Source organism: Monodelphis domestica, chromosome 2 (assembly GCF_027887165.1).
Source record: "Monodelphis domestica isolate mMonDom1 chromosome 2, mMonDom1.pri, whole genome shotgun sequence".
Taxonomy (NCBI): domain Eukaryota; kingdom Metazoa; phylum Chordata; class Mammalia; order Didelphimorphia; family Didelphidae; genus Monodelphis; species Monodelphis domestica.
In genome coordinates, this window is record NC_077228.1 from 452,539,598 (window position 1) to 452,563,257 (window position 23,660).

Sequence of the window (23,660 nt, forward strand, 5' to 3'; positions counted from 1 at the left end):
GGTTGTGTATTTTTTTTAAACTAAGATCTTTAAGAGATAATTAAGAGTTAATATTTTCAAAATAGTCCTTTTGATATTTTTTTGAATACTAAGTGTTTTCCAAGGTTAGAGTAATAACTAATATTTGTATATAAAAAGCATTCTTACATAATTTGTTAAAATTCAGTCCTCACAAAAACTAATATAGATTCTATGGGCAAATTCCCATTTTAAATGTGAATAGACAGAGCCAGAGAGGTCGCGATTTGCTCATGACTTAGGCAACATCCACAAACATTTATCCTGTATGATAAACGCTGAGGTTCACAGATGAAGAGTTCATATTTTTCAGGAAGAAATGAGGGTAAGGGCAAGGAGGGAGAAGAGGTGAATCATTATGAATAAATAAGAATGAATATGAGGAGGAAATATGCCTAAAATAATTCTATTTCTGGATTCTCGATTTTCTCTTGACATGTTTTTGTTGAATTTGTCATATTGCCTGAGAAAAGGAATCATTTTTTCTGAGAGATGGATGATGAACAGAAATTAGGAAAAATTGGTGTGTGTAATTTTGTTTTTCATCTTTCAAGTTTCTTATTTGAAAGTATTCTTTTGTCCTGTTACTCATTCGTCATGAAGCAAGAAAGAGTGAGATGGTTCAAAGAGGTTAATGAAGCATTTGTTGTTTTTCCCCAGAGTGGGTCCCCTAGGGAACCTGTCTGAGCCATCCCCTGTGTTCAACTGAGATAACCCGTGGCCTTGCTCCTCCCAGAGGCCAGGTTGTCTTCTTGTTCTCTGTGTATTCCCTCCCAGCATGGTGCTTGGCAAATTAGTGTTTGATAGTTGATTTTGCATTCACTTCTTTTCTTCCTGTTACCCATTTAGAATCTACTTTAAAATAGTTGTGTGAAACTCAGAAATGGGAGTCCTCATAATGCAATAAAAATTATAATTAGTACAAAGAGAGTCAAATCAAAAATGAATTGGAAATTAAATAATATGATTCTCCAAACTGGTTGGTTAAAGAACAAATCCTAGAAACAATGAATGATTTTCATTGAAGGGAATGACAATGAAGAAACAACATATCAAAATTTTGGGGATACTACAAAAGTGCAGTACTCAGGAAAATTTATATCCCTGAGTACCCATATTAACAAAAAATAGAAAGAGATTAATGAATTGGGCTTGCAACTAGAAATGGAAGTCTACCCATCTGTCCACAAGGATATCTGCATATTGACTTAATTTAAAAATGTACTGTTGTGTAGTGCATTTTGTTAAAATGTTTAATAATTTCATATCCCCCTCCCCCAACAACAACAAAAACCCAAACCACCTTACCTTCCATATTTAAATTAATACTGTATATTGGTTCCAAGACAGAAGAGCAGTAGAGATCAAATGACTTGTCCGAGGTCACAGCTAGGAAGTGTTTGAGGTCAAATTTGAACCCAGACCCTCCCATCTCTAGGCGTGTCTCTCAGTCCACTGAGGCACCTTGATGCCCCTGGATCTATATGTTTTTGTGACAGAGACATAAAAAGATCGAGGAAAATACGGGATGTACCATAATCAAATGAATAAAAATTAACGACTGTCCTTGGAGAATGGGCAAGGGCAAGATAGGTCTTGAAAATGGGGGAAATAAAAGTGGGAAATAATTGAGTGTTGGCTGGTGGCACCCCTACTTTCTGGTCCTGTGAGAGGAGAGAGAGATGCTTCAAAGTGTGAATTTCAAAACTACTCCACCCTGTTCAGACCATTCTTTGGAGGATGGGATTTAGCTATTTCCTGATCAATGACAATGAAGATACTTGGAGTAACAGAGTCAGGTCTTGGAAACTACAGTCTCCACCCTACTCAGGTAGAGATTAGGAAGGGCTGCAGCAAAACTCAAGATTTAATTATTTGAGAATATGGCCCTCAACAGACAAGTGCAAAATAAAGGACAGACCTCTGGGCAGTCCTAGGTCAAGCTAGAGCCACCATTGGGACTTGTGAGGCACAGGAAGTGAGGTAGAGAACAGCTCTCTGGAATTCGATCACTTCCTGGGGACAGAGCAACAGGAGTTCGTGCTAGGAGCTTAAGCAGGGAGGAGGCTGGCAGACAGCTTCCCTTAAGATCGGAGTAAGTCAAGGACTGATTCTTCTTCTCTACCTTGGCCCCTTTGGGCCTAATCTCCCTCTACCTTGGCCCGAGGTTGAATAACCCCTTTCCCTTTTCTCTCCTTCTCTCCCTCTCCCTTTCTTACTCCCATTGTGATTAAACCACCACAAACTCCATTCTGACTTGTGTTTCATTTTTAGGAATTTCATAACTAAATTCCTTGGTGGCCATAAATTAATATTATAATAATCTCTAAAGGTGATATTTTCACCATTACAAAAGGGAAATGGGGATTTTGTAAAAGATTTGATATAGAGTCATTGCTCATCTCACCTCAAGGAGCAGCAGAACTGGAAAGCACCCCAAAGAGTGGCAGAGCAAAGAGCCCAAGGGGAGGGCAAGTGTCAGTAAAGAATGGCACAATCAGGAAAATAATACGATTTTTGACCATGAGGCAATATCTTCTCTATCACCTGCCGGAATTGGTATCTGTAAGAGTGAGGCCAAACACACAGAAATGGGGCCAAGGGAGCAAAATCTGGAAGGCAGTAACAAACTGTTTAGAAAATAAAACACAAAAAATAGGTACTTCAAATGTTTTAAATCCACAAAGAAAAGAGAAGAGTTGAGAAAGATTAAATAAGCATAGGGCCAGTGAACTAAGAATCAATCTAGAATAACAGGGAAGCATGTGAATGAGGAAGAAATTCCTTTGTAGAAAAAAAGCATAGGAAATGCTTTTAAGTTTAATAGAACAAGTTGAAGGAGAGATGGAAGGGAGATAAAATAACATTTGATTGAGACAAAAAATACGAACAGAAGAACCAAATACCTGGGGGGGGGGGGGAATTGAACAAAATTCCAAATCGAGAGGAAAGAGTAGCAAACTGGGCAGGGTGGGAAATGGTTGTGGTTAAAATGGGAAACAACTAGTAGGAAAAGTTAAAATAGATTAAGCTAAAATAACTGAAGAGAAATAACGCTGTGTTTACAATGAAAGAAGGTGGGGAATGCATCTTAATTTGGGGGAAAATGGAGGTAAATATTAACTTCATAAATTATAAATCTGAATGAATTAATCTAATAAAGGAGAGAATGGATAAGGAAAACAAAACCCCATAATCTGTTGCTTGCAAGAAACACATTAAAAAGCAGAAACATTCCTAAAATAAAGTGAGAAGCTGGGGGAACATTTTAATATGTCTGAAAAGAATTTTAAAAAAGCAGAAATTGCAGTCAGCAAAAACAAACATTAAAAGTACATATAAAGTAATTAGAATAAGATGCTGAAAAGGATACATTAAAAACCAATATCAAAATTAAACATAAATGTCATAGGATCAAAATTTATAAAACAACTGAACTACAAAATCAGGAAAGGAAAACTATAGAACTGCTAAAGAACATATTTCTCAGCACCATATGGAACTTTGTTACAAAAATTAACCATAAATAGTAGATATTACAAACAAAAAGGATATAGTAAACACATTTACATACCATTACTCATTTCAATTATGACGATGCAGACCCAAATGAAGACAATAATATAATCCCAATTTGCTAAACAACAAATCACAAGTATCTGAAATAAAGTGACAATGATGGAACATTTCAAAATTTTGGGAGTGTTGCTAAAGCAGTCCTTAAGAGAAAAACCAATGCCTATAGAAATTAACAAAATAGAAAAGGAGAGGATTAATTAAGGGAATGAGAATTTAAAAAAAAATGAGCCAACAAACCAAAAACACAAAAGGAGATAATAAAAATTATAGAAGTATATGAAGTAGAAAGGAAAATACTATTGAAATGATGAACAAAACTAAAAACTGGTTGAGAAAAATATTAGAAGTGATGTTAGCCAATCTGATCAGAGGGCAGAAAATAAAAAATAACCAGACTCTAAATAAACTGTTATATCCCGCCCCCCTCCCAAAATCTGAGAACACAAAAGAAATGGAGGAATGACAAAATGATACAAAATACTCAAACAGAAAAGAGCAAATAAAGATTAATTCTCAAAAAAGGACTGAATTATTTTCCCCAATTACATGTAAAACAATCTTTTTCATTAATTTTTTAAAAAATATTTTGAGTTTTAAGTTCTAAATTCTCTTCTTGGCATTCTCCTTCCTTCCTACCCTTTCCTGTTTGTTTAGATTGTAAGCAGTCTGATACAAACTTTTGCAAAAGGAAATTCTTACTCCTTTTCTCTAAATTAATGGGGGACTAGGCGGTCCTCTTACCATAGAGACAGCCCACAGTGACAGGAAGTAGAAATAGGGAGCCCCCTGCTGGGCCAGTGTCAGTTGCTGATAGTTGTGGTCTGTCAGTTGTTGGGAACTTGACTGCTGGGCCTGAGTTGGTCATTGTAAAGATTAAAATTAGGGAATTTGGGGAGACTGAGGCAAGTAGAAATTAGTTTCTCTCTGCAAGGAGTATTATATTTTTTAGAGGTTTATTAAAGGTTAAAGATTAAAGAAAATACAGAATAAGAAAAAACACGTGTCTAGGCCAGAGGCCTAGACCTCACCTACATTATGGAAAGAGATGCATCTGCTCCAAAACGGAAGTCCAATAGAGAGCTAAAAGCTTTTGCAATCAGGTTAAATACCTTCTCAATCTTGGCCCAGGTGAGATTACAAAGCATTCTGGGGAAGTGGAGCAAGGAATTGTGGGGGTTGAAGTCCAGAGTTCAAGTCCAATTTTACATCATTGGGGGTTGGTTGCTGGTGGTGTGTGTTGGCAATTAGTTGGTGGTTGGTGTTTAGTTGCTGGAATATAAAGGCAGGCTTGAGCTTACTGAGAGGGCTTTTGTCTTTAGTGATTAGAGGGCTTTTTGTCTTTTGGTTTTGAGGCTTTTGGTTTGGGCTTTTTGTTGTTTGTTGTTTTTTTCTTTCTTGCACCTTTTTGAAGGTGGCTGTTCTTCAATGACAACCTAATCAGGATTGGATTAAATACTGATTGACTTGGTTTTGATTGGGCTGAATTGGGTTGGAACTTTGTGGGGTGGTTGGTATTAGTGGTAGTTCTAGGCAGTCATAGGTAAATATAGGTGGTTTTAGATAGTAATCATAGGTAGTTATATAGATAGTTATAGGATAACTAGCATAACTAGGGAATTTCTTTCTCTACCTCTTTCCTATATTTCCTGCCTTTACTATATTCATTTTACTATATTCTTTTACTATCTCTATTTTAGTGAAACTAAATTATTGTTAAAAGCTGCTAGAAGTTTTCTCTGGCTTAAAGGGATAATATTAATTTGCAATTCTACTATATTCTTATTAAAACTTAAGTTATTAAAAGCTGCTCTTATTTTGTTAAAACATCATGCAATGCACTTTCCCATATTGGTCATTTTGTGGAGATCTCAACAAAAAAAAGTAGGAAGTGAAATATAGTATGTAATAGTCTCCCATCAGTTTCCTCTTGGAGGGCAGATAGCATTTTTCTTCATGAATTTCTGAGAGTATCTTGAGTCTAGATTTTTTGGAAATCATCCTGCTTGCCATTTTTTCTTAGAGCATATTTTTTTCTTTTTTTTTTCTTAGAGCATATTTTTCCATCACTTTCATATACCACAACTTGTTCAGCTGTTCTCTAATTGATAGAAAACCCCTCAATTTCTAATTTTTTGCTATCACCCCTCCCCCCATATGAGAATCTTGTTTTTTGGGTTTTTTTTTAACCCTTACCTTCCATCTTGGAATCAATACTATGTATTGGTTCCAAAGCAAAAGAGTCTTAAGGGCTAGGCAATGGGGGTTAAGTGACTTGCCCAGGGTTACACAGCTGGGAAGTTTGTGAGGCCAAATTTGAACCTAGGACCTCCCATCTCTAGACCTGACTCAATCCACTGAGCTACCCAGCTGCCCCTCTGAGAATCTTTTAATGAGGGATAGTTCTCATACCTAATGCAAGGAAGTATAATTCATAGAAGAATAATAGATTAGTGTGTTAATGTACACTGAATCAAAAATGTAAATAAAATCCTATCAAAACATACAACAATAACATCCAATAAATTATTAATTGAGTCCAAGTTGGATTTTTGCCAAGGATGCAAAAATGGTTCAGCTTTAGGAAAATAAGATAATCATATTAAAAAAAAAAAAACCATGTTTATCTCAATAGTGGCAAAATATAACCCTCAATTATGCTATAAAAACCCTACAAAGTATAAGCATCCAAGAAACTTTTAATATAAAAATTATCAAAAACCCAAAGCAAAAACCATTGCATGCAATGAGGACACACTAGACCTTTTAAAATAATACAGAAGCAAAGCAAATGTGTTCACTTTCCTCACTATTATTTGATACAGTTCTAGAAATGCTAGCAACATCAATAAGCAAAATAAATTATAGGCACAACTATAAAGAGATACAATTATCCTTATTTCCTGATGCTATTTTATGGAAAATCTTTGGGAATCAGCAAGGATGCTCAGTGAGACAATAGCTTCCACAAAATTCCAGATGACAAAATAAACACTAAAATTAACATCAAATCTATATAACAAAATCTAAAAAGCAAAAATAGGGAAATTTCATTCTAAATGACTACTAAAAAAAAGTATCTGAGGATCGGTCTTCCAAACACAGAAAAGACTTGTATAGATTCAATTGCAAAGTGGTCCTTAAATAAAGAATAAGCTAGGTAGCTGGGGGAATATTCAATGCTCATGACCGGGTTGTGCCAATATAACAAAATTGATGCTTCCAAAGTTAATTCATACTTTTTATGTTATGCCAATCAGGGCACTTTGTAGAATTTAATAAAATAATATAATATCCATAATATCCAGGAATATAATAAAAAAAAGATGTTGGCATGAAGGAAGAATAGCACTTTCAGACCTCAGTAATCATTATCATCTAATATATTGGCTTAAAAAAAAATACCAGTGAAACATTAAAGAGAACCCAAAACAATTGAACTCAATAACCCAGTGTTTAATGAAGTAGAAAACAAATTGCCTAGGAAATAAATCATTTGATTTTTTAAAAATGTTGGGAAAATTGGAAAGCAGTTTGCTGAAATTAGGCTAAGATCAACATTATATGCCATTTTCCACAATACATTCTGAATGGGTATGTGATCTTAAAGTTTATGCTATTAAAAATTTTAGGAGAAAAGATTTCTTATACAGCTAGAGGTAGGAAATGCATTCTTAAATAATTACAAAGGATAAAATATATAACTGTGACTAGGTGATACAGAAACGCTCTGCCCAGACAAAATCAACGCACTTCCATAATGTTCTTGTGGGCAGCGAGGTGGCAGAATAGCTAGAGTGCCACCCTGGAGCCTTATAAAGACTGAGACTTCAAATCTAGCCTCAGGCACAATGTATGTGACTCTGGGCAAGTCATTTAACCCTGTTTGCCTCAGTTTTCTCATCTGTAAAATGAGCTGGAGAAGGAAATGGCAAACCATTCCAGTATCTTTGCCAAGAAAAGCCCAAATGGGACATTATGGAAGCTTTATTTGTCATGGAAAAATAACTGGACAGAACTTGACCCCAAGAGTTCAAACACACCTCTGGCAACCTCTCAAATTCGAGTTCTAGTGTTCGATGACGACAGATTTTTAAGGTGCACGCCCATCGGGTTTGAATGATTTTGTTCCCTTAAAAAATAAGTCTTCTGAATTTTTTTAAGGAGGTGGAGGGTCGAGGGGGAGTGGGGCGCGGGGCTCGGAAGCATCCTCGAGGTGGTCGGAACGCGCCCGGGCTGGCACTTCCGAACGTCCCCACTGAACCCTGGAGTCAGTTTCAGAGGAAGCTAGACGACGCAGGGGACTCGTTATGCCCGTGAAGACCTTTAACTGGAATTTCGTCACTGACCAGCGGATTCAGCAATTAAAGGGTCAAGTTCGAGTGAGTCTAGGAGAGCTTCTCAGTGGTCAATCTCCGAGGGCCAGCGGGTGGGTGGGACCTTTGCCCCTTGCCAGGTGTCGGGGAGGTGCGCCTGATCCAGACGTGGTTCCCGACTGCAAGAGCCTCGGAGCTCTCTTCAGGCTTAGAACCTTAGAATGTAAGAGGGTGTTGAGTTTATCCCCTTTGTTTTACAGAGGAAGACACTGAGCCCAGAGAAATCCCTGCAAGTGACTCACCCAGTGTCATTCAGCTTCTAAATGGCAGTGCCAGGAGTAGAACTCGCCAGTAAGGCTTTGAAGGATTTATTTCTGGACACTTTGGGTCTCGATTTGGAGCCTGTTAGTTTTGGAGTCTGTGTGTCTCAGTGTGTTTGTTTAGCTCGGGCCAAGGGTCACAGGATGATAGATATGCGCTCGTCCAGGATCCCAGATCACCGCAGTGTGCGCATTTTGTAGTTCAGATAGAGGACGTCCAAAGAGCTGAAGCCTAAGTCACACAGAGAGCATCCTCTCTGACATTTAAGCTCAGGTCATGGATTGGTAAAAGTGCTTTGCAAAACTCAGAGCTCTATACTAAGTGCTGTCGCTGGCATCATAACAAGTATTTAATCCCTTAGGGTTTAAAAAGCAGGTAAGTAGAGGAGGCTTTTTTGTTTCACATGTGAGAACCTATGGTATTTGCTCACTCAAAAAGCTGGAAGTGGCAGCCAGGGTTTAAACTGGTAGCTAGTTTCCACCACACATATAGAAGTAGATAGATAGATAGACAGACAGGCAGCCAGACAGACAGACAGACAGACAGACAGCCAGACAGCCAGCCAGACAGACAGACAGACAGACAGACAGACAGACAGATAGATAGATAGATAGAGGGATAGAGGGATAGAGAGACAGACAGACAGATAAAGATACACACATACATACATACATGGATGGATGGAGAGATAGATACACACATAGATAAGTAGGTAGATGGATGGATGGATAGATACATATAGATAGATACACACAAATAGGCAGACAGATAGATAAAGAGATAGACAGATAGATGGATAGATAGATAAAGAGATAGACAGATGGATAGAGAGATAAATGATAGAGATCTCGATAGATAGCCAGATAGCCAGATGAATAGACAGATAGGCAGATAGATAGATAGATGGGTAGATAGACAGATAAATAGACAAATAGTCACATAGATGCACATATGTATGTACATATATACATATATAAAATTTGTAAATGATGTAATACATAATTTACATAGATTTATGCACACATGTGTATATACTATGTATAATTATGAATATTATACACATACATATATTATTTTGGAGACCCTAAGGTCATATATAAATATTGAGTATTTTTATTATTAGCTTCCACTCCCCAGATGAAATCAAGGTAAGCAGCCTCCCAGGGTGAAATTGTAGAGAAAAAAAGGGACCTCGTTTGAGTCCCAGAATATTCTTTTTAATTTAAAAAAGAATTTATTATGTACTCAGTAACCACCAAAAAATATTTAATTGAACAAATGTTTAAAAAATCAAGTGCAAAATCCCAAACTCCATATTGTTTATAATTTCTTTAAATATATATATATATATACTAATATGAATATCTGCTTTTGAGTTGCTTTGTATTTGTTTTACTTGGATCATTTTTTCTCTTGATTTTGTGGCTGTTGTAATTATGGTATGCATTATCCTCATTCTCTTTTCTTCTTTTTTTTTGTCTCTTCATATACTTCCCTTATTTTTATTTACATAAACAACATATATCATTTCTAATATGATACAATCCATTACATTCAAATATTGCAGTTGATTCATTCATTTCTTTCATTCATTGCATTTGTGTTATTTCCAGTTATTTTCCATAACAAATAAAGCTTCCATGAATATTTTCATGCATACACACAGCTTTTTACGTCTCAACAATGCCCTTGGGCAATTTATCCTTAGAAATGAAATCTCTAGGTCAATAAACATAAACAACTTTATAGTTCTTAATGGATATTTCCTAATGTTTGTTGTTTTTTTAAACCCTTACTTTTTTCCTTAGAATCAATACTGTGTATTGGTTCTAAGGCAGAAGAGTGGTAAGGACTAGGCAATAGGGATTAAGTGATTTGCTCAGGGTCACACAGCTAGAAAGTGTCTGAGGCTAAATTTGAACCCAGGACCTCCCATCTCTATGTCTGGCTTTCAATCCACTAAGCTACCCAGATGCCCCTCTGGTTTTCTTTTTTTTTTCTTTTTAATTCTTTAGTCAATTTAGAACATTATTCCTTGGTTATAAGAATCCTATTCTTTTCCACCCTCCCTACAATCAATGCGCAATTTCATTGGGTATTACTTTTGTCCTTGATCAGAACCCATTTCCAAGTTGTTGGTGTTTGTACTGGGATGATCATTTAGAATCTACGTCCCCAACCATATCCCCTCGACCCATGTAATCAAGCAGTTGTTTTTCTTCTGTGTTTCTGCTCCCACAGTGTTTCCTCTGAATGTGGTTAGTGTTCTTTCTCATAAATCCCTTTGAGTTGTTCAGGATCACTGCATTGCCACTAATGGAGAAGTCCATTACATTTGATTGTACCACAGTGCATCAGTCTCTGTGTACAATGTTCTCCTGGTTCTGCTCCTCTCACTCTGCATCACTTCCTGGAGGTTGTTCCAGTCTCCATGGAATTCCTCCACTTTATTATTCCTTTTAGCACAATAGTATTCCATCACCAACATATACAACAGTTTGTTCAGCCATTCCCCAATTGAATAGCATCCCTTCATTTTCCAATTTTTTTGTCTCCACAAAGAGTGCAGCTATGAATATTCTTGTACAAGTCTTTTTCTTTATTATCTCTTTGGGGTACAAACCCAGCAGTGCTATGGCTGGATCAGAAGGGTAGACAGTCTTTTATCGCCCTTTGGGCATAGTTCCAGATTACCCTCCAGAATGATTGGACTAATTCACAACTCCACCGGCAATGCATTAATGTCCTGACTTTGCCACATCCCCTCTAGCATTCATTACTTTCCTTTGCTGTCATGTTAGCCAATCTGCTAGGTGTGAGGTGATACCTCAGAGTTGTTTTGATTTGCATCTCTCTGATTATAAGAGATTTAGAACACTTTTTCATGTGCTTATTAATAGTTTTGATTTCTTTAATGGAAAATCACCTATTCATGTCCCTTGCTCATTTATCAATTGGAGAATGGCTTCATTTTTTGTACAATTGGTTTAGCTCTTTATACATTTGAGTAATTAGATCTTAGTCAGAGGTTTTTGGTATGAAGATTGTTTCCCAATTTGTTGCTTCCCTTCTAATTTTGGTTGCATTGGTTTTTTTTTGTACAAAACCTTTTTGATTTGATGTAATCAAAATTATTGATTTTACATTTTGTGATTTTTTTCTAGCTCATTCTTGGTTTTAAAGTCTTTCCCTTCCCACAGGACTGACATGTATACTATTCTGTGTTCACCTAATTTGCTTATAGTTTCCTTATTTATATTCAAGTCATTCACCCATCTGAGTTTATCTTGATGTGGGATATAATTGTTGATCCAAACGTAATCTCTCCCATACTGTCTTCTAATTTTCCCAGCAATTTTTATCAAATAGTGGATTTTGGTCCCAAAAGCTAGGATCTTTGGGCCTATCATAGACAATCTTGCTGAGGTCACTTACCCCAAGTCTATTCCACTGATCCTCCTTTCTTGTCTCTTAGCCAGTACCATATTGTTTTGATGACCACTGCTTTATAGTATAGTTTGGGATCTGAGACTGCAAATCCTCCTTCCACATTTTTTTTTATGATTTCCCTTGATATACATGATCTTTTGTTCTTCCAAATGAACTATTATGTTTTTTTCTAATTCAGTAAAAAAAGGTTTTTGGTAGTTCAATGGGTATGGCACTAAATAAGTAAATTAATTTAGGTAGTATGGTCATTTTTATTATGTTAGCTTGTCCTACCCATGTGCAATCCATGTTTCTCCAATTGTTTAGATATAGTTTTAATTGTGTGGAGAGTGTTTTGTAGTTGTGTTCATATAGTTCCTGTGTTTGTCTTGGCAGATAGATTCCTAAATATTTTATATTGTCTAGGGAGATTTTAAATGGAATTTCTCTTTCTAATTCTTGCTGCTGAGATGTGTTGGAAATATATAGAAATGCTGATGACTTATGTGGATTTATTTTGTATCCTGCAACTTTGCTAAAGTTGTTGATTATTTTGACTAGCTTTTTAGTTGATTCTCTAGGATTCTTTAAGTAGACCATCATATCATCTGCAATGAGTGATATCTAGGACTCCTTATTGCCTATTTTAATAACTTCAACTTCTTTTTCTTCTCTAATTGCTATTGCTAGTGTTTCTAGTACAATGTTAAATAATAGAGGTGATAATGGGCATCCTTGTTGCTGTGACTAGGCTGCGTTCTCTGTGCTTCTCCTCAAGCTGCCTCCTAGCCGCCCATATTCGGAGCCCTGAGCTTGGCACTGCTTTGCCCACAAGGTACTCCCTCCAGACCAGTGCCTTTGCCTGCCCAGAGATTCCAGTCACTGCTGGAGGCTCAGTACTGTGGGTGGGGGAGGGGTCCTGGGACCTTCCTTCTTCCTTCCCCTTAAATCCGAGTGTTCTCGATTCGGGCTTTTCTTGGAGGGTGTACCTTTTAAGTTGAGTCCTGCCGGAGGGTTCCTTAGCTCTGTCCTTTTGTTAGGTTTGGTTTACAGTCCCCTAGGAGCATTTGGTTTATAATCAGTTAGGAAGGGTTTCCAGAGGTCTGAACTTTCACTGCCTCTATGTTGCCATCTTCTAGTTCCTGCCCCCTCGGGTTTTCTAAAAGAAAAAATAAAACCACAGCTGCTCTGTCAATGTAATATTAGGCTTGTTTCTCTGTGTTCCTATCAACATTTAATTTAATCACTTGAGTCTGTCTGGTTCTTAATTAACATATGTTAACAGGACCATATTTTTCTAGATCAGTCCTTAAGCAGTGGAGACAATCTGTTGCCAGGACCATACTCTTTCCAAAACAAGTCTTTCCAGCTTGGTCATTCCCAGTGGAACTTTTGTTCCAGTGCCACAACCCCCCCGGAAGGCAGGATTACCTACATAGTATTAGAGTAAGAATTTTTCAAAATATTTATGCTCTCTAAGCCAATGTTGTCCTTATAGAAACTATGTTTGAATTATATGCATACTCAGGCTTAGATGTACAACTAACTTCATACAGGTGTGTGTGTGCGCAGGATCTCCAGATATCTATTTATACTTATGTACGGTTCTATTCATCTCATTACCTTGTTTCGTTCCTTTTTTTTTTTGGTTAAATTTATCTAGTTCTGAGAGGGGAAAATTAAAACCCACTGCAATTATTATTTATTAATCTATTTCTATCTGCGTCTAAATTAGTTTTTCTTTAAAATTCTGGCTGCTATAACATGTGGTACATATAGGTCCAATATTGGTAATGCTTCATTATCCATAGTACCCCTGCTCCCTCAACGTTATATAGTTACTCTGTTCATCCTTTTCAGTTATATTCATTTTAGACCAAACTCTGTCAGAGATCACAACTGCTACCTCTGCTTTCTCTGGGTCAGCTGAATCATAGAATATTCTGCCCTTGCTTTCATGCTTTCACATTTTCATTGTGTTTCTTGTAGACAATATCTTGTGTAAGGGGGAAAAGGGGTTAATTTTAAACGGGTTGGACTTTATATTTTATGAGTGTGGTTGTAAGGAATTTAATTAATTCCAAAGAGATTTTATTTTCATGTTATTTGCAAAATGTAGAAAAAGAGAAGAAAGAAATCAGAGAGAGGATAACTAAGTAATTTATCTCCAGCCCCAGGCTTAACCCAGGCAGGGCTAATTAGTACTTAGCCAGAGGGGCCTCAGCCACGAGCCAGACCTGGGAGGAAAGGAGCCTCTCTCAAAAGGATAGGTCTCTCCTGAGGCTAGTTTCTTCAGACAATCCAGCAGTTAAGAGTCAACTTTTCACCCACCAAGTGTGAGTCCAGTCAGCAGAGTCTTTATCAGCCTCACCAGGAAACAGGGTCTCAGGTCCACCTCTCTCCTCTCAGACCTCCTTCAGAGCATCTCCCCCCTTCAGTCCTCAGACCCCGCTATCTTTAAGCAAACAATCTAAGTTCCCTCCCCTCAGTTCTCACATTTACCAATCACTATCGATGTCTCCCCTGTGTCAATGGTGGCTCTAGCTTAACCCAGGACTGCCCAGAGGTCTCTCCTTTGCACATGTCTGTTGAAGGTCATACTCTCAAATAATTAAATCTTGATCTTTGCTGCAGCCCTTCCTAAATCCTGTTACTCTGAGTAGGGTGGAGATTGTAGTTTCCAAGACCTGGTTCTGTCATTCCAAGTATCTCTATTGTATCAATTCTAAAATCAATCATGACTCAAAGAACTTCCTGTTCTATGCTTAAGCATAGGTCAAAGCCCTTTCCATTGTTTAGCAAAAGGTTTCTGTCCTAAAGTAGTCTTAAGTAGGGAGGAGAAGGATCCTCCCATGCCAAGGAGTTTCATATTCCAATAGAGTTCTTACTATCAGTAGGAAATTTTTTCAAGTATGAAATTTCCCAGTGGGGAAATTTCCAACATTCATAAGTCTAAGAAATTTTAAGGTTTACATCACCCACTATCTCACATGTGGGTAACAGAGCTCCCCCACTCAAGTGTGATTTGGGATGTTTGCACCTTTGGTGATTAAATCTAAAATGGGCAGATCTTCATACTCAACTTTAAGTAGGGTGTTCTAAAAATAGGCAGGGATTACAATTTAAATCTTCACAATCAGGGGAGAGTTAAGTATTTTCATTGTTATAATCAGGGGAGAGTTAATTTTAATCTTCACACTTGTCAGGTGCTTTTTTATGCTTTCTATTATTCATTTTCTTTCTGTGCATGAATTACTCCCATTGTGCTCAGTTTCATAGTTACTAATTGTGTATTTCCATCCATTACATTCCTCCTCAAGTTTGTCCCCCTCTTCCTTTCTTTCCATCACATCTCTTATCAGATGTCTCATTTTTTTGACCAGTACCTCTCCTATTCACATCCTTTCCCCCAATCCTCCTTTATCCTTTCCCCTTGCCCTTTCAGTTCCAAATTGTTTCATCTTTCCAAAGTTAACTCTTTTATCCCTTCCCCCTTAATTTTAAATTCTTATTCTATACTCCCTTTCCAAAATTCCCTTTTTATCTCCCAACTTTGCTCATCTACTTCTTAATTCCCTTATCTCTTCACCTTACCCCCCTCCTTGATATACACTATCCTCTAGGTATTCCTTCCTTCCTTCTTTCTTTCTTTCCTTCCTTGCTTCCTTGCTTCCTTCCTTCCTTCTTTCCTTTCTTCCTTCCTTCCTTCCTTCTTTTCTTCCTTCCCTTTTCTTATCTCCTTGTCCTTTCTATAAATCTACCTTTCCTTCTTTTATTCCTTCAGTCACCCCAAATTCCTCCCTCATCCCTTCCACCTTCCCTCCAGTAAATCAATACTTAAGAAAATTTTCACTCTTCTAATTTTGTATGTAGTTCTCTATTTATCCCAGGTCTGATAAGAGTGGGGTTCAAGAATTCCCAGCCCTCCACCCCCTCATCCCCTTCTCCATGGCAGTTCCTTTACTCGTTCCTCATTGATATGAGATAGCCATTCCACCATCCCTTCTCCTGGTCTATTCCACTACCATTTTGGCTCATTCCATTCCATTCTCCCAGCCTTGAGGTTTTCCCTCCATACCTGCCCCTTCAAATTACTCAGCCAATGATGTCATTCCCAGAGGCTATAGATGACATTTTCCCATGCCAAAATCAAATACTTTGACCTTTTGGGTTGCTCACCATTAGTCTTTCATTTCCTTTGTATGTTTCTTACAGATCAAATTTTCTGCTGAATTAGAGTCCAAAAGCAGATAAGGCTATTTTATGTTTGTTCAACATGTCACATTGAAGCCTCTAAGTTAGTTATGTCCAGTAGTTTTTAAGATAAAGTAGTGTATAAGTGTATACCTTTCAGACTTTCTCTGGGGACAGAAAACTTAATCTTGTAGGGTATCTGCTTGTGTGATTTCTCACTTGTTTAGCAGAGGAAGGAGCTAGTCATTGTAAGGATGGGTGCATGGTAGGATTTTTTTGTCTTGTGCAGCCTTTCCCAAAGTTGCACTGGGATTACCTATGTTTACTAAAATTGAATCCTAGCTAACTACTGTTCCTACCCCCCATTACCCCCCCCAAAATAACAAATCTTTCTTTCTAACCCATTCTTACAACATTCACAGAGCACCTATCCTCAAGAAGAGGGATGTGAGGTGTCCCATGTCTTCTATTCCTAGCTTCTTCTTTCACCATCATTAACTATGGAGTTGAACACTTCCCTACTAATGGGTCCTTATGGGACTACTGACCCCCTCTCAGCCTCAGATTCTTTGCATATAAAGCATAGATTTTAGAAACGATAATTTCCACATTCCCTTCTGGTTTCAAATAACCCGACATTATGTTTGGCATCCTGCAAACAAACAAAAACCCATCAGTATATGTAAAATACTTTGTAAATTTAATAATACACAACTGTATATAAATGCCAGCCATTTTTATTACAGTTAATTTGCTTCCCTCAGTCTCTTTTCTACCTCCTCTTTCTCACCCTCCCTCACTACCCCCCCACCTCATCAGCTACCATCTTTCTTTCTTCAGTGCTAACTTTTCTTTTTTCCTTTTTCATTTTTAATTAGAATTTTTTCTTAGAATTAGAATTAGAATGAGAACATTTTAAATGAGAATTTCCGGTCACTTAAAAGACAAAATTGGGAGTTCTGTAGAGCCTTTAGTGAATATTCCAAGAAATGTACTTTCCCCATATAGGAGCCATGGGAAACAGCATCCCAAGTGATAGTCCTTTGAAAATTTGTCAGCCTTTATCAGTCAGTACAGAAATGAGAAATTCCTTGAGCATCCTACACTCAGCAATCTCACCTCAATATAGTGTACACATTCTAGATTGTATACTAGTCGAGATAGAGTTACACTACCGAGACTAACTTTTCACAACCTTCCTCCTTTCTTCTCTCTTCCCATCACCATTTAAATAATCGTTGTTTAGTGTTTATTAGGTTTAAATAATAATATAAATAACAACATTATTTATATTTATAATAGATAATCATAATAAGTTATAAATAAATAATATTAAATAATAATAGTCTATAATTATACCCAGTCGATATGTAGCTTTTATTTTACTTTTGTATTATAGTTGTGGTAAACTCTTGCCCATGAAAAAGATAGTCCCAAACTTTGATTGACCTCACTCTATTTTGCCATAAGATAGTGGCAGCTGCTGGAGAAAGGACACTTTAATGCCAAATTCTTCTTTTTTAAACTCTTACCTTCTGTCTTAAAATCCATACTATCAGTTTCCAGGCAGAAAAGTGGCATTGGTTAGGCAGTTGGAGTTAAGTGACTTGCCCAAGGTCACAAAGCTAGGTAGTGTCTGAGATCAAATTTGAAATCAGGACCTCTTGTCTCCAGACGTAGCTATCAATCTACTGAGCTACCTTGCCATCTTTTGAAAAGGGCATCCCAAGCTTATAATATTACTTCCTCTTTAGCACTTACAAGTTCCTTGTGAATGTATATTTGTGTCTCTTGAAGGAACCCAGAAATCAACATTTTAGAGTTCTCAGATCTACCTCAATCTACTTGAGGCAACTAAGTAGTTCAGCAGCTAACACCCTGGACCTGAAATCAAGAAGATATGAGTTCAAATCCAGCCTCAGACACTTCCTAGCTACGTGACCCTGAACAAATAATTTAATCTTTGTTTGCCTCAATTTCTTCATCTGTAAAACAGGGATATTAACAACACCTACCTTGCAAGGGGGGTTGCAAGGATTAAAAGATATAATATTTGTAAAGTGCTTAGTACAATGTCATACAGATACTTATTCCCTTTCCTTTATCTCCATCTGCTTCTTCCAAATTAGCCCTTGTTCTTGTAGCTACCCTTTTGGAAATCTTCATTTGGATATCACAAATACAATATGACTATAAATTAAAACCAGTACTTTCTCTGCCAAACTACCTACTCCTCTTCTCTTTCCTATCTCTCTCTCTCTCTCTCTCTCTCTCTCTCTCTGACTCTCTGTCTCTGTCTCTCTTAAACCCTTACCTTTCATCTTAGAATCAATACTGATTCTAAGGTAGAAGAGCAGTAAAGGCTAGGCAATGGGGGTGTGTGTTAAGTGACTTCCTCAGAATCACATAGCTAAGAAATGTCTGAGGTAAGATTTGAACCCTGGACCTTCTGTCTCTAACCCTGGTTCTCTATTCACTGAGCCACCTGACTGCCTTTTCCCCTATCTCTTAATTTCACCACCCTTGCTCATTTGCCTAGGTTAGAAACCTCATTATTGATTTTCCCATATCCCAGAAGCTATCCAGCTATATCTAGTTTCTAAGTTTTCATATTTTTATTTCTATGGTGTCTCTTCAAACAATTTCCTCCTTGTTTATTCCCACTATAAGGGCAGCTGGTGATACAGTGGATAGAATGCAGAGCCTAGAGTTAAAGAGATTTTAATTAAAATACAACCTCAGACATTTACTGGTTGTGTGACCCTGGGTAAGTCTCTTAACCCCATTGACCTCGGTTTCCTCATCTCTACAATGAGCTGGGGAAGGAAATGGCAAACCTCTCCAGTATCATCACCAAGAAAACCCCCAAATGGGATCCCAAAGAGTCAAACACTACTGAAAACGACTGAACTACAACCTTTCACTTAGAATAATCTAACAGGTTTCCTTCTTCCCAGTAAATTCTATACAATGTTGCATTATTAATCTTAAAGTTAAGCTCAAATCAGATGATTATTTTGCTCAAAAATTCTCCCTCTCTTTCTCTTCCCACCCCCACCCCCACAGCAGTAGGAATAAAAGAAAAACAAACATGTAGTCAAGCAAAACAAATTTATGCATTAGCCATATCCAAGAAAAATATCTGACTCATTCTGCACTCTGAATCCTTTACTTCTCTACCAGGAGGCAGGTAGGATGTTTCAGTGTTAGTTAGTCCTCTGGAATTGAAGTTGGTCATTACATTGATTAGAATTCCTAATTCTTTCAAAGCTAGTTGCCTTTACCATATTGTTGTTATTGTATAAAGTGTCCAGTTCTCACCTGTGGCTGCGAGAAGTTGTAGCATGCCCAGCAGTCACGCCCTGGTAAAACCATCTCGGCAGACAGGCTAAACCAGATCGAGGGTAACCAACAGACCTCAAACCGTTGGTGTTAGGATGATGACAACCCCAAGCAGGTGAAGTCTTCCCACGGTGGAATGGGTGGAGGAGACCAATTTGCTCTTACAGCCATGAAGGCTGCAGAAGCAGGAACTTTGGAGTGCTTATTTGGTCAGACAATGAAGAAACCAAAGTCATCCATTGCATCCCGAGCCATTGCCCGTTGTCCTGACTTTTAGCTTGACTCTGGACTTTGAAGATTTTGGGAGAGAGAGTGAGGCGCGGATGACTTTGTGTCTCTCTGCCTTAAATCCAATCTAGGCACAAGTCTAGACATCACCGGTGATGTCACTGGTCTTCTTCAAAAAATGGAGGATGATGAAATTATTCTTCTGGTTCTATTTACTTTGTATCAGATCATCTCCAATTTCTCTGAAACCCTCCCCTTCATCATTCTTATAGCATACGAGCATTCTATCACATTCACATACCATAACTTGTTCAGCCATTCATCAATTTATTGGCACCTCCTCAGATTCTCATTCTTTAATACCTCAAAAAGAGCTAGAAATGTTTTTGCCTATCCTTAGAGTAGGTTTTTTTTGCTTAGTACTAATCTCTCCCTTAACCTACCCTCTTTCTAATTCCCCCTTCTCCCTTTTATTATTCCCCTGTTGAGTGAAACATATTTCTATACCCAACTGTGTGTGTATGTGTGTGTGTTTGTGTATGTGTGTATCATTCATTCCAACGACCAGATTAAATGAGAGTAAGATTCAAGTGTCAGACTCTCCCCGCCTTCTCCTTGTTTGTAAAGATGCTTACGTGCATACACTGATGATAAGGCATAATTATTCCTGACCATCTTTTCCTGTTTCCCCATTCCTAATGCATTTCTCCAGTAGGAAAGAAGCCTTCCTTCCCCCAGTATCCATCGCTGGAGCCATACACCATCTTCTTAAAAGTTCTGTTAAAGAGATTTTGTTAGCCGAGAGTTATAGCCTCTTTTACCCTGTTGTAGCACTCTTAGCCATACATTTTCCAACTCAGCCTCCTACTAGGAGGATACAAAGTGAGAAGCAAAAAGAAGATATCTTTGTGGGTTCAGATTTCCATGCAATCTTCAGAAGGAGATCAGAAAAGATCTATGCCTGCATATTCTAAAGGCAATGGGGGTTGGGGGATAGGAGTTGGGAAGAGGAACTCAAATGCTTGGCTAGATTCCCTAATAATGGGAAACCACCAGGAAATATTGCAATGACACTGGCAATTTCATCTTTTATGATGCTGTTTGGAATTGGCCAGAGCTATTTTGTCTTCTTGAGTAAAGTTCATGACATACAGATGCAACTCTTCAGAACAATGTGCCTCCCTTTGGCTATTTTCATTTCTTAATACAAAATACAAAACAAGCCCTTCTTATACCATAGAACATCATAGGGCAGATATAGCCTTCCTGGCTTTGGGATAAAAAAGGTCAGAATATATACACTAAAGAGAAGTTGAATTGATTCACAGATTCTTGTCAAGGTCTTTCTAGAATCTCTCTCTGTCTTTACTCTTTACAACAGTTTTTGGCACATAATTACCATTTTATAATAATCATTTTGTCTCTTTTGGAAAAATATATTCTCAGTTCTACAAAGGAGATTTCTTTTTAGAATAAGACTATTTGGTAAACTGGGTTATGCATGTACTTTAAAAAAATTTTTGTTTTAAATTTTGTTTCATTTTTATTTTTTAAATTTTATTTAATCGATTTAAGAAAATTTTTCCATGGTTACATGATTCATGTTCTTTCTCTCCCCTCCTCCCAACCCTCTCCCATAGCCAACACACAACTCTACTGGATTTTACATGTGTCATTGAGCAAGACCCACTTCCATATTATTGGTATTTAGAGTCTACATCCCCAATCATATTACCATTGATCCATATGGTCAATATGCATGTATTTTGAATGGAAAAATTATTTCGGTTGGCATGGTCAATATTTATTGACCATTGACATATAATAGTTGATATGCAGACCACAGAATTTAGGGTAGGTTTGGTTTATTATTCAAATATAAAATCACTGATAGAAATTTAAGGAAAAATAATAGTAAGAAAAAAATTATACTTCCCTAAAATTGTCCAGCTTTTGGTCTCTTTAGACTTGGGATGCAGTTTACTTTATGAAACATATTCTGCTGTTTCTTTCATATCTCTTTTCCTCCCAATACTGCCCACTGGCACACTGACAGATTCAGTTGCTTTGCACTTCTGACAGCTGACTGGTTAGTTTTCTGTGTGTTTCTCCTCTTGATTTTATTCAGGAATTATATTTATAATTAAATGGTTTCATATTATTTGTTCCTTTCTCCCTTTTTTCAGCTGCTGCTTCGTTAGAGAGGGAGCAATCAAAGAGGTACCTTCAGTGCATGCATGTTTCCCCTTTATACAGTCAGAAAAAACATTTCCTAACATTAACTAAATTCACTCTAAAGATTTCTGTGCCCAACTGAGCCCCAAATCAATCAATCAATTGTGGAAAACACCTCGAATTTGTTGAAATAAAACTGTGGATAGATATTGACTTAGATTTTTAAAAGACACAATCAGAAGATGGGATTTAGGGCAGGAATGAGGCTGAATATGAAGAGATGGGAGGATTCTGGAAGGACAGCTAAAGTATGACACAACAAAGAATTAAAAAGACACCATACGAAGCAATGATCAATAAAACCAAAACGAAGCGCCAAATCTTGCCCAGAGATTCACAAGTAGTCAGCCAGAAGCCTGTGGAAGATTTGTGCAGAACATGCTGAGGGGGGCTGAAACAAGCATGAGCTCTATAAACAGCGCCTACAGCTAGCGGAATCTTGACACTGGCCAGTCCAAGCCACAGCAAAGGATAACGCCAATTCCCATTAGGGGAATATTTAGGGAAATGGAGAGGCACAGTGCCCAGGCAGCCTGTTCTGGAGAATACTTCTAGGAGACCTGAAGCCAGCATGATCTTTACTTGATATCTAATTAGAGTCTGTCAAAGCTGCAACAGGGGACAAAGCCAACTAAAGATTGGTAACCGTGGAAGAGAGAAATAGAGACAGAGCTGATGCCAGCATCCAGACTGGGTCACCAGGAATCAGAAGTCAGGGGTTACAATAGATGGAAGGGTCCAGAAGGATGTGGCAAGGCAGTAGCATTCAGACTGAAGAGGGGAGAGAAATTAGCAGGGTCTGCTTATCACATCTAAGAGGATGGAAAGTGCTGGAACCTTTCTCTGGTACAAGACTTGATAAATTTTCTCAGAATAGATAAAAATTCTCAGAATTTTCTAAGGTTGATAAGGAGAACAGAAAGGGATTATTTGTACCAATCAATAAAGGAAGAGTAATGCTTTTTAAAAATTAAATATTTTAAAATGAAGAAAAAATTTAATTACAAAAAATATTTTATTGAACTAGATGTATTCTTCAATTCCAAATTTTACAAAGCAAAAATGAAACAATCATTTTCATAAATGAAGAAAAAGAAAATGGTACTCAAATAAAATCATAAATCTGTGGGTTTTTAAATTAATATCCAATAACAATTGTATTTTATAAAGTTTTATTAATAACAACTAGAGTGAAAGCTACTTAAACATTCAACCCAGTCATAAGAAAAAAGAGAAAGGGAGGCAGATCCTCAGAACTTAAACAAATGTGACCATGCAACATGATGGAGAGATTCAAAGGAATTTTGGGAAATACTAAGGGACTTTGAAGTCCAAAGGTTCAAAAATCTACATTTATAAATATCTCATACATGATTAGCTTACTTTTCTTTAGATCTGCATAATAAATCCCATCCACCCTCCTCCCTATATCACAAAGATATCATCAAGGCAGCCAACATGTACATATAAATTTAGTCTTTTCATATTTCACCTTTCTGTTCACTTTCTGGAAGAAACATGTACAGTTTATTCTTCCAGCATTAATTCTGTGCTTGTGTATAATGTTGTTCTGGTTCTACTCATTTCTGTGTTCATTATGCCATGTAGTTCTTTCCAAGTTTTTAAAAAATCAGTTTGTTCATTGTCTTATGGCACAGTAGTATTCCATCACAATCGTATACCACAATTTGTTTAGCCATTCCTCAATTGAAGGGCATCCCCCTCAATTTCCAGTTCTTTGCCAGCACAAAGAGAACTGCTATAAGTGCTTTAGAACATAAGGGTTCTTTTCCTCTTTTCTAGATCTCCTTGGGAAACAGATCTAACAATGATATTTCTGAGCCTGAGGTTTTAGACAGTTTTATAACTCTTCAGGTATAATTCCAAATTACTCTCCAAAACAGATTAGTTCAGAACTCCACTAAGTGCATCAGTGTCACTCTTTTTCTACATTTCCTCTGAAGTTTGTCACTTTGTCCTTTTGTCATTTTGCCTAGTCTG

At 37.3% G+C, this 23,660-nt stretch overlaps 1 protein-coding gene across 1 annotated transcript in view; it reads left to right on the forward strand.

Moving 5' to 3' along the window:
- The first annotated feature begins 7,794 nt into the window (after positions 1–7,794).
- Positions 7,795–23,660, forward strand: part of KIF25 (kinesin family member 25) — a 134,388-nt gene continuing 118,522 nt past the window's right edge. Inside the window, exon 1 of the mRNA XM_007484911.3 lies at positions 7,795–7,976. Within this exon, the coding sequence (XP_007484973.2) occupies positions 7,905–7,976 (72 nt within the window). The 5' untranslated portion in view covers positions 7,795–7,904. The remainder of the gene's footprint in view (positions 7,977–23,660) is intronic.